At 44.1% G+C, this 12128-nt stretch overlaps 1 protein-coding gene across 3 annotated transcripts in view; it reads left to right on the plus strand.

Annotated features, from left to right (window-relative positions):
• Positions 1-8799, plus strand: part of IWS1 (interacts with SUPT6H, CTD assembly factor 1) — a 70342-nt gene extending 61543 nt beyond the window's left edge. For 2 of the 3 annotated variants that reach the window (XM_068103699.2, XM_068103700.2), the window contains 3 exons: positions 2091-2147; positions 2467-2581; positions 8074-8799. In XM_068103699.2, the coding sequence (XP_067959800.2) occupies positions 2091-2147; positions 2467-2581; positions 8074-8199 (298 nt within the window). In that variant the 3' untranslated portion in view covers positions 8200-8799. Of the gene's footprint in view, positions 1-1586; positions 1893-2090; positions 2148-2466; positions 2582-8073 lie in introns of those variants that run through there. The other variant, XM_068103701.2, reaches the window with a different exon arrangement.
• Positions 8800-12128: the final 3329 nt, after the last annotated feature.

A 12128-nucleotide genomic window follows, 5' to 3' on the forward strand; every position in this document is an offset into this window, starting at 1 on the left:
CAGGAAGGGCATCCGGCCATAAAACATTGCCTCAAACAGGGAACCATGATTGTCATGGGGCCCGCAAGGCTAACCCCGCTCTAGCGGGGAAAATGGCCTTAAAACGATCATTCATTCATTCAAACATGAGGTTGTTGAATAATGATGGCTGGTCTCATCAAAATGTGGTGCCTCCTTAGACCAGTGGAACTATGCAGACCAGTGGGGTTTTGATCTTGCTGATCCAGCTGGCTATGGAACAAGAATGTTAATATGTAACCATGTCAGGTGAGTTATCACCGGCATCCTAAACAAATTAATAATTCCTGCATAAAGTAGCTGCAGTCACACCTCAGACTTGGCCAACTGGTTCCTGAAAGGCTTGAGCCAATTAATTATGGAGGACCCGACAAGGTGGGATTAATCGGCCTATTAAAGTAGTAGTAGTAGTAGTAGTAGTAGTAGTAGTAGTAGTGGTAGTATGAGTAGTAGTTTTAATGGAGAAAATGTATGGCAATATAGGTATTTGCTTTCCTCTCAGAAACTACACAAGCAATTATGATGAAACTTGACCACAACCTTAATCACTATTGTTGTACGAAAGTGTGTTCCTGGCATTCAAAAAATGGGGTCTAAGGTGGTTTATGGGGGGGGAGGGCATGCCCCCCAAAATAGGTATTTACTTTTTTCTCAGAACTTACACACAATTTTGATGAAACTTCACCACAACCTTCATCATCCGTGGTGTACCAATCTTTCTTCAAGGTATTGGAAAAAATGGGGTCTGAGGAGGTACATGGGGTGGGAGGGGTTTGCCCCCCAAAATAGGTATTTTGTTTGTTTGTTTAAAGTCTTATGATTATGTTCGTATGATTCTACATGCTGCCCTGTCTTCTCGCAACCATTGAAATTGGTTTAAAATACCTATAGTCAGTGCAGTATACTGTTTTTTTCTACCAGGTGGGCACCAGGGGTTTCATCCTATGTATCATGCCCTATGTTTCATCGACACATAACACTCATTCTCCACAACCCCAACATCCCTATGCATATAATACTCGTTCACATTCTCCCACCGCATGTACCTCATTCTGTTTGACTTAGAAGTTCCCGAAACACCTTTAACCGACGTTTGGTTGTTGTGGTTGTGTCCAAATTTGTAACGATGATGCATTGTCACCCCCAAATCCTCAATGAGACCCTCACCGATGATCTTTTTCATGTGGTTGTCAAACCATGTACTTTTCAGTTGTATTATAATGACTTGTAGAATAATTTGTTGTGATTAATTGATAATCTCTGACTCCATGCTAAATTCACATCTGCTGCTTCTGCCATTTGTTATATGTTCCTTGTATATTATCTGCAGAAGTAATTTCATCATGATGTGTGTGGTGTTGAACTAATGAACTAATGAACAATTGTGAAAGCAATTTGTATTAAATTCTATTTCATTTACGTACCCTGTTCACATCATTTCCATGCAAAATATCCATGGAACACACATAAAAATTAATTCACAAAAATTCAATTCATTTATCTCCACGTGAATGAATAGCCAGTGGTTGTGGAGCTCAAATGCGCTCTTTCTTGCTCTAATGTGACAGTTGGAGAGCCAAGTCGGAAGAAAGAGATTCTAACAGGTGGTCAAGTACATGGATTTCACGTTTCACTTGCATTTTACTGCTTTGCATGCAGATCACGTTTCCATCACCGAGTGGAGCACACGGACGGAGTTACATTTCCAAACGTGTTCACCGTGCTCGTTCTAAACAGTCATGCAGATCACTCGCCGTCCGGTGTTTTCACTAACATATATATACTTTTTAATTTGGGGAACGTTATTCATGAAGTCATAATCACTGGTTGTGTTGTTTTGAGCACGTGTTGCCCTGGGTTGACGGGCATGACATAACTACCATATGCATGGGATTTGTGTGTGGGTGGGGGGTGGGGGAGGGTGCTCTTTGTATCCTCATTGGAATTGTGAGCTGGACGTGCTCACGCTTGAAGGTCTTACAGCACGTGTTGTGAGAATCTGATTTCACGTAAAGGTACCTGAATCCTTACCTACTTTACATCACCTTTACCTGCCTCTCTCTTTGTTGCAGCTCTGGTGGACAAACGCCACGTCGTGATCTGGATAAGGTCCTTATAGGGGAAGAAAAGTAAGTCCTTGTAGAGATGTTTCTGAGCTAAAGATAGAGAGATGTTTGTTCCTGGAAACACCGTGTTGGTACTCGTTGGTCAAATATTTATTTTGTGTTTATATATATATAATTAATAACGATTGAATACTTACAGGGATAGGTAAAAATGCTGAGGAAACTTGTGAAATGTTTATTTGGTGAATTTGAAGTATATGGTAAAAGAACAATTCAACTTTTCTAAGCACAAAATGAACATTTCACAACGCCCGTGCTTATGACTTGCCCAGCAAAGGATGCTCGTGCCGTAGGCAGAAAGAGAACGTTGTCCTGTTTGCAGGCCGTTGCGCCCGGGAGATCCTGGCTTCTGTACCCGTGCCCGGGTACCCTTACCTTCAAATCGCGACTATGTAGTGAGACCCAAGTGGAACATTGAGGTCGATTCTGACAACAGGGTACGTATTGATATGCTCACACACGTATGCATCCAGTCTTATTTGAAAAGCAAATGTGCAAGTTCCATGTAAATATTTATATATATGGGAGTGTACGCTGGATCAGCACATCGCTGCGTCCTTGGACGACTCCTCAGCACCAGCCCGACACACACCACTGTGTGTGCTATGGAATGAGGCGTTTTTACGGCGGCCGGAGTGCAAATCCTTCCACCAACCTCCTTGAGAGAGGACCCAGTACCATGGTACTCATTTCGCCGACCTCGGAAGGATGACAGGCTGAGTCAACCCCACCTGGTATTAATTTAACAGCTGAACAGGATTCAAACTCAGGACCTTAGGATCCCAAGCCCGCCGCCCTAACCATTAGGAGGTTCAATGTGCTCGGTAGTAAAAAAAAAAATCCCAAACATGAATAATCTTGTGAGGCGATGCAAAACCAGACATTTTGCACCAATCTACTTCACAAACTATCAGACTTGAAATTCTATTAAGAAAAAGTAATATTGGTTTTGACGGTTTCATTCCAGTCTGTACCATACATCTGGTCATTGGAATGTGGTAATCCTTTTCTCTTGCATATTAACCTATTTTGATCTTCACACATCCACAGAAACCTGCACTATCTCATTTTTACATTCCGTGCCAAATTGACAATGTCTCATTGTCTCAGCTCGGTCGGGTGTGTGCCTCCCAATCTGATATCCTCAACCCATCACATTCTCTCCCCATCTTATCCCCTCATGCCCACTGCATACTGGACTGTCTTTCACTCCTGAGAAGGTAGAGAAAGTTATCACCAGCATTGGTGATGCACCCAGATGGCATCAGTGCCCGTTTTTTCAAATAGTATTCTGCTGCTTTTGCTTCTCCTCTGTATAGTTTCATGAGCCTGTTTTTTTTTTTTTTTTTTTTTTTTTTTTCTTCCTTTCTTTGTCGGCTTTGCGTTTGCTTCATCGACAGCTAACATCAATAGCATCACTGCAAAAAAATCTCTCAACTACAGGCCAGTAAGCTTACTTCCAATTTTAAGCGAAATGGTGGAATCCATCAATGTTTCTGACATCACATTTTTCCTGTTTTCACACAACTTGATCTCTGACCATCAGTATGGATTCTGTCCCGGTAACTCAACTCTGGACATGTTGCTACATCTTAGCAATGGTTGAAGGCCCTCAATCTCAAAGAAGATGTTCGGACCATCTCTTTGGACATATGTCAGGCATTTGACAGAGTCTGGCATCCTGCTTTGCTTGTCCAGTTTCCTGCATTTGGCTTATAAGACCGCCTTCATTCCTGGATTGCTGACTTCCTCCATTCACGCAATCAATGGAATTCTGTGCGCTCCACTTCACTCCACTCTAATCCCAGTTGAGGTTAAAGTGTCCCAAAGCAGTCTTCGACCCAGTATTGTTCTTCTCAACAGAAACGTCTCCAATACTGTGGAAAACCCTCTCTTCCTCTTTACAGATGAGTGTACATTGTGTTGTATGGTATCCCCATCTTACTGACAGGCTGGCCTAAAAATCCAGCCGTTGACTGAGCATCTGTCTTCCAAGTCTTTCCTTGAAAATTCAGCACTACCCACAGCCAAAAAAAGCAGTCCCTATACATTGCCTATGTATCGGCAAAGTCTACACCCCCTTGCAAAATTTTCACCTTTTGTTGCCTTTTTGTCTGGGATGAAATTGCATTAAATCAGACTTTTTCCACTTTTATTTACACATTGTAACCCACAACTTACAAGTGAAAAACAAATTCTACAAATTTCAGAAAGTTAATTAAAAATATAAAGCTAGAATATCTTCATTGAATAAGTGTACACTGCCCATATAATAGCAATTGTAAATTAGCTCAGGTGTAACCAATCACCTTCAAAATCACACGCCAAGTGAATTGGCCTCCAACGGTGTTAAATTGCAGTGCTTCTGATTATTTCAGAATAAAATCAGCTGTGCCTGTAGGTTTCCTCTGCTGGGTAGTGCATTTCACAGCAAAGACTCAACCATGAGCACCAAAGAGCTTTCAAAAGACCTGCAGGATAAAGTTGTGGAAAGGCATAGATCAGGGGATAGGTATAAAAATATTTCAAAGGCCATGAATATCCCTTGGATCACACTCAAGACAATCATTAAGAAGTGGAAGGCGTATGGTACCACCAAGACCCTGCCTAGATCAGGCCGTCCCTCCAAACTGGATGACCAAGCAAGGAGGAGACTGATCCAAGAGGCCAATGGCAACTTTGAAAGATCTGAAGGCCTTTATGGCAAAGACTGGTACTGTGTGCATGTGACAATATCCTAAGCATGCCACAAGTCTGGCCTGTATGGTAGGGTGGCAAGAAGGTCATATGGCTCATTACTCAAAAAAGCCCACCAGGAGTCCCATTGAGATATGCAAAAAAACACTCCAGACATTGTGAAGTCATATGGCAAACGTTGTGGTCTAAGGAAACCAAGATGGAACCTTTTGGGCCTAAATGCTCAATGTTGCGTTTGAGGCAAACCCAACACAGCACATCACCCAAAGAACACCAGCACATCAACCTACTTTGAAGCATGTTGTTGGCAGCATCATATTATGGGGATGTTTCTCATCAGCAAGGACTGGGGCACTTGCCAGGAAATGAAGGGAAAATGGATGGAGCAAAATGAAAAATCCCAGAGGAAAACATGCCCTCTGCAAGAAAGCTGAAATTGGGACGGAAGTTCACCTTTCAGCATGACAAAGATCCTAAGCACACAGCCAAAGCTACACTGGAGTGTCTGAGGAACCAAAAGATAAATGTCCTTGAGTGGCCCAGTCAGTGCTCCAGCCTAAATCCAATCGAAAATCTGTGGCATGACTTGAAGATTGCTGTCCATCAACGCTCCCCACACAACTTGATTGGGCTTGAACAGTTTTGGACAGAAGAATGGGAAAATATTGCCCAATCGAGGTGTGCAAAGTTAGTAGAGACCTCTCCCAACAGACTCGCAGCTGTAATTGCTGTCATAGGTGCTTCCACCAAGTATTACCTCAGGGGGATGGACACTTATCTAACCACGATATTCTGGTTTTGTATTTTTAATTAATCTTTTTTAGTTTATTGAATTTGTTTTTCACTTGGTAGTTGTGGGTTACGATGTGTAAATACAGATGGAAAAGGTCTGATTTAATGCAATTTAATTCCAGACAATAAGGCAACAAAAGGTGAAAATTTTGAAAGGGGGTGTGGACTTTCTGTAGGCACTGTGTAAGCTCAATGGAGTACTGCTATCTCCTATGGGCTGGCACTCCAGCATTACATGTCTTTCCTGAATTATGTGAAATCGAAAACTCTCAACATTATTAATGAGTCAGAAGCACAAGGTCCATTTGTCTTGCATTGCAGACAGGTCTTACTTTTTTTTTTCATCCACCTCTATTCCATTTGCTTTATTTTTTAACCACTTCCACATTGCAGGCAGTCTTGTTCCATTTACTCTCTTAGGCCTCTGACCCCCCAACCCCCTCTCCCACCATCTCTTCCAGTGTGCAAATTATTCCAGTAAAAGTAAAACCCTCCTGATTAACATAACAAAAAGCAATATTGCTGCCCACCTCTTTTGTTCTTTTTTTTCTCTCTCTCTTGTATGTGGAATTGCATTCTGCTGTTCATTTGTGCACTTCCCTCCAGGTCTTCAAGCATTGGATCACTATCATCTCCTGTCCTCCCCCATCCTGACCCATGATCTTCTCTACCCCCCTTAACCCTGCCTAAGCCAACCCTCTTACTCACAGATTCCTCTGTTTCTTCCCCTCCTGCCTCTCTTTTCCTGTTCGTTCATTCCTTTGCTTGTTGTATCCACCTGTGGCTCCACTGTCAGTTCATTACCTTTTCACCTTTTGACGTTACTTTTACACAAAGTTCGATTTCATATAGAATACAAAATATATTGTGCATGTGTACACAACCACCAGCTTATAGCATTCCCTGCACTGTCTCACCTTCACCGATTACTTCGTCGTTTTGCATCTGTAAATGTCTCTACCTGGATGGTATCCCACTTCAGCCAGGGTTGTACGAGTTGCATTGCAGTCAGACGCGTGAGCGGTTTTTCCTTTTTTGTCACGTACTGAAGACCTTAACTTGTCTGTACCACTGTTGGTACAGCAGATATGTGAATAAATATGCCTTTGATGATGGGAGCATGAAATTTGGTACACTGTTAGAACATACTGGAATGAAGATTTTTTTTTTGGCTATGGGGCCATCGCAGATTTGCCTGTGACAAAAATGGTGGCCTTTTCCAAGATGGCCACCATTGGCTGTTATAATACCTTTGATATGGTAGATTCAGTCCATTTTAGGGGTAGAAGACCTGATTTATTTTTATGGACTTCATACCAGTATTTTATATAACCATATAATGATGGATAATGCCAAATAATCGTTATTTGGGGGCCATAAAGGAACATTAATGTTATTTTAAGTTGGGCCAACTTCATCAAAACTTACTGGAGCAATTGCCTTTCCACTCAATGCAGCTCTGTTAGCAAGTAACACGTGAGCACACATTAATCTACTGAAGGAACTTGCTATGTTTCAGGTTTTACACTTCAGTGTGACCCAATTAATGTCCCAGACCTCTTGTCAGTCAGTGCAAAGTCCACTAGAGAGATATATATATATATATATATATATACACACTGCAGGCAGCCATTCTTGCAGCCACAATGCATGATTTCCCTACAAACTTGAGTGGCTTCTTGTAGGGTTGGCCAGCATATGTCCCAGCCACCCTCGACCTTCTTGTTCCACCCCAATTCACTTGGAGATGGAACCCCTGGAGCCACGACCATTATCTGAGCCGAGCAGTAATCAGCCTGGGAGACGGCCCTCTTGATGTGCTGGATGAGTGCAGCCTGTGTAGGAGTCAGGTCCTCAATTGCCTTGCCTTTCTGAGTGAACAAACTCGTCTCCCAGTCACAGACGTTGATGAAGAAGATGCTGCGGTGGCCCTATAGCCAAAAAACTTCCCAAGCACATGCCCTAACTATGTGCCAAATTTCACGTTTCTATCATGCAAGACACAATTCCACCAAATATTTCATATATCTGCGGCACTATGTGTCCCTGTACTGAGAGTATTGATTTACTTTGTGATAAAGATTGTGATGTAGCATTTTTCGATGCACAATAAAAGCTTATGGAGGAGCTTGTCCAACTTGGAAGCTTATCGTGAACAAACAGATGGAATGGGTTGTACTTGGTGCACCCAGAATGAGGGAGAAAATTTGCCGGTGTGAAGATAGCTTTAAGGACACGTACGACAAATGGAGAAGGCAAAGTTGTCGATCCTAATTTGATAGACTGTTGTGTGCGGGTGCCTCAACGAAAATCAATTAATTTTTGTATTGACCGAGCGATTAGTTGTCTTTCCATTAAAGAATGTTCTTATGGAGCTGGTGATGATGATGATGATGCTTGATATTGTAATAAATTGCTTTCTGTTTCCCACCTGGCACAGCACTCTTCAAAGAAAGGCTTGAACAGGCTGGACAAGCAGTTGAGGAAATTCTCTAACATCCGCCGTTCCAAAAAGGTGAACCGTGCAGTGAGACTCAGCGTGGAGGGAAACAAGATGCCTTTGTGACGTGTTCACCACTTCAACACAAAATGTGATGTAAGGCCTCGGGCTGGATCGAGGCATCTGGTACACGGCCAATCGCGTCCGTTCACCCATCTGCCAATGGCGTCTGTTCGTCCATCTCTAAAATCTGTTGCAAAATGTTATGCGGTGTTTTTTTTTTTTGCTGATGTTTGCAGCTTTATTTGTCACTTTAATGAATTGTAATAAATAATATTTCCTTCAAAGCGTCATGGAAATGCTTTGGGGTTGTTTTGTACGTTCTGTATGGATCCCTTTGCCGTTTTGCGCTGTTGTATAGTCCAGACGAAAAGAGAATGTTGCAAAACGTGTTGTCCATTTTTGTACGAAGGATTCCTTTTACTTTTATTACAGCAGAGTTGTGTCCACGTCGGTCTGGAGACGACCACAGACAGCTGTGCATTTGCACGTGTGTACGTACATGTGTGTAACATACAGTATAAACTGTGCTCTTTGATACGAGAAGCAAACTTGCATTTTATTTCCTCCCTAAGCACCCTGGAAACTTTTGCAAGGAACATTTGTGTTCCGATTAGTGTCCTATTTTATGATATTAAACAAACCAATTAATGGTGTGGTCATGATCGTGCGTGTCCAGTGTTGATACGAGTGATTCTCTCCTATGAGGGGCAGAGGAAAAAAAAGTGGTTTTGATAGAAGTGGTCCGTTTTCGGTGTCTATGGCTTTTTCTGTGTCACAACAAAAAAAAATTGTATGTAGAGCCAGAGCTCAAGGAAGGGCAAGATCACCGAACAAAAGGAACAGTGTAGAGAGGGGGACAAAGTAGAGGCAGACTTGGCCAAACAATGCGTGAGGAGGGGGGCGAAACCAGGGTGGGGGGGGGGGGGGCAGAAGAGGATGCATAGGGTGGACAAGATGGACACAGAAGGAAACTCTCAGGAGGGAAAACGGAAAACGTGGAAGTAGGAGGGATTGGGATGGGCGATAACGGTGGAGAGAAGAGCATGCTTTTCGATTGGGGACGATATGAGTTGGTGGTGAACAGCTGTGTGGAAGATGGGGAGGGAAGAATGAGATGTGGAAGCCGGTTTCACAGGTGGGGAAAAAGAAGAACGAATGAGTGGAGTTGAGCAGTGATCATGATTTAGGTAGTTTAACCAGAAGGGGGTTGATGGTGGACCATGTAAGCCCTGTAGAAACCTGGGGGAAGACAAAGCACAGATCAGAGGGTGCAAGACCAGACAGGAGGTGGTAGAAGACAGAGAAACCATGGAGCTGTCTGCAATGGCGAAGTAATAGACCTATAGACTCAATTTCACCGTGGAAGATTCCAATGATCTGAAAGACCTTCAGATCTGAAAGATCTGAAAGGCTGAACCTCCAAGATGATTGTTAAGAAAGCAGATATGGGGGTTTGTCTGATGGTCCTTTCAGAAAGAGAAAAAGAGTGTGAGATTTGTCGGGATTGAAAGATATTGTCGCATGGACCCTTCGGTTAATACCAGGGACCGCGGATGACCAGAACGGATTTACTTGAGGCAATGACCAAACACGGATTCGGCTATAAAATGCGGGAGGAAGAAGGGAAGTGGAAGCTGCGGTAAAAGCGCGTACGTGTGGAAGGTGAACCGACGGCAGCTTCGATCCTGCAGGGAAATTAATGAACTCACGAACGATAAGATTAGAAGGTACAAAAATAAAGATTTTTCACGGAACCCGAAATAATGAAACGCGACGGTAATCAAATAAAGGGCCTAAATTGGGATCCCACATACCTCATTTCAGAAACGAGACACAGGAAGGAATAACCAAAAGAAAAACGTTCGTTATGTAATTGTGAATGTGGTGCGTCCTTATCTGTCCTGTCGTCTTGCGTCTCCAAGCTCCGCTGCACACCACCAGGTCCCTCGCTCCAAACTCCAAAGCACCGCGAAGGCCCGAGCCAACGCCCACCCCAGGCTCCTCGTTGACCGCCCACGAGGTCTGTGCACCACTCTGGGCTCCAAGAGCACCGAGCACCGCTCCAAGCACCACGCAGATGGCGAGCCTACGACCACCAGGACCCCTCAAGACCAAGAAGGACCGCAAGAGCTTCAAACACACCGAGACAGCCAGAAAGCACAAGGGTTCGAGCTGGACGTGCAAGAGGGCCAGAGGGACGTGCTGCGCAAGAGAGAACTCGAAGTGCAAGAGGGAAAATGTCGTTCGGCACGCCCCTATATAACCTTGTGGCGGTGACGTCAGGCTTGGCGCGCCACCCAATCAGTGCCCTCCACCGAATCGCACGTTCCCTGTGGCGTGGTCATAGCTCGTGCTACTCGATTTGGCTCGGCCTGCCGGAGGTGTAGCTGGCTGCGGCCCATGCGGCGGTGCCCCGAAATGGCCTCTTGCCTGTTTTCTTCCGAAGTCCTTGTCAGGGAAGGGAATTATTTAATGTTGTACTACAGTGCTTGTCTAAGTGTTTATGTTGGTGTGCATTGCCATAAGGGACAAAGGTTTGATTACCAGGTGTGACACACAGGGGTTTATCTTGATCCCTACACTATCTAACACTCAAACATCCTGGTATGTTCACAAGCAGACATATTAACCCGACAATCCGGACTAACATAGAACTTATTACAAGGTAGATTCCCTATCGTGACAAACGAAGCATGTTACCTATTCAGATCTACCTGACTAGATATTGCTTTACCCTACCGACGTAACAATATATTCCAAATGATTGACCAGTTTGTGATTTTTATTCATGGTCTGAAGAGAGGGAAGAGGCTGCAGCTTGCCTGTCTGCAGGATGAGGGATGCCACGGCACATGATGGAGTCATCAGCAAATCGATAAAGAGGATTTCCAGAGAGTCAGAGAGGTGATTGGTTAAGATAAGGAATAGGATTAGGCCCAGTGCACTGTGTTGAGGCACACCAGCCTCGACAGTGAGAGGAGATGAAAGGATTATGTTGAGAGCCTCACGTTTGCCTATGAGAGCAGAGGAAGTCAGTAAGTCACGTGTGGAGTTGGCCTTGTTGCCATAAGCAGACAGTTTGGAGAACAGGGACGGATGCCACACTGCAACAAAAGCCTGAGATACGTACAGAGAGTTGGCCCTGATCTCATGTCTGACATTGGGGCCTCCATCCATTGTTTGGTGAGTGGAAGCAGCATTTCCCAGGTGGAGTGACCTGTTCTGAAACGAAATAGGTGATTTGATATGATGTTGGAGAAAAGGAATGATTTTATGTCAACTGCGATGATGGATTCCACGACCCTGTTGATGATTGTGAATAAGCTGATAGGTTTGTAGTTGAGAAGATCAGTTTTGCTCATTTTAGTTCACCTGGAACGTGGTTCTGGGGAGCTTATGGAATGGCACATCGTCAGTCCATAAACACTTGGAACTTCTCCGAAACTGCTGATGTGATTGTGACCAGACTTATCTAAAATTATATTTGGTATGTTGCAACTCAAGTTTGGTCATGCCATTTCATAAAAAAAAAAAAAAAAAACGGAGTCTAAGGGATCCACCAGGATGAAAGTGGGTCCAAGTTTGACCCCACAAAAACAGGTATTTGCTTTCTTCTCTGAAACTACACACAAGATTTCGATGAAACCTGACCACAACCTTCATCACCCGTGATGTACCAAAGTTTGTTCACGACATTTAAAAAAATTGGGACCATGAGGGGGGGGGGGGGGGGTGGGTGTATATGTCTGTGTGTGGGGTAATGTATGTGTGGGTGTGGGGTATGTGTATGTGTGTGGGGTGTGTGTGTGGGTGGGGGGGGGGGGGGGAGGGTTGTGGTGTGTTTGTGTGGGGGTGGGGGGGTTGTGTGTGTGTGGGGGGGGGGGCGGGTTGTTGTGTGTTTGTGTGGGGCAGTGTATGTGTGTGGGGCAGTGTATGTGTGTGGGGTATGTGCATGTGTTTGTGTGTGGGGGGGGGAGGGGGGTTGTGTATGG

The sequence above is a fragment of the Myxine glutinosa genome, chromosome 13, assembly GCF_964187855.1.
Source record: "Myxine glutinosa chromosome 13, kmMyxGlut1.1, whole genome shotgun sequence".
In the NCBI taxonomy this organism is placed as follows: Eukaryota; Metazoa; Chordata; class Myxini; order Myxiniformes; family Myxinidae; genus Myxine; species Myxine glutinosa.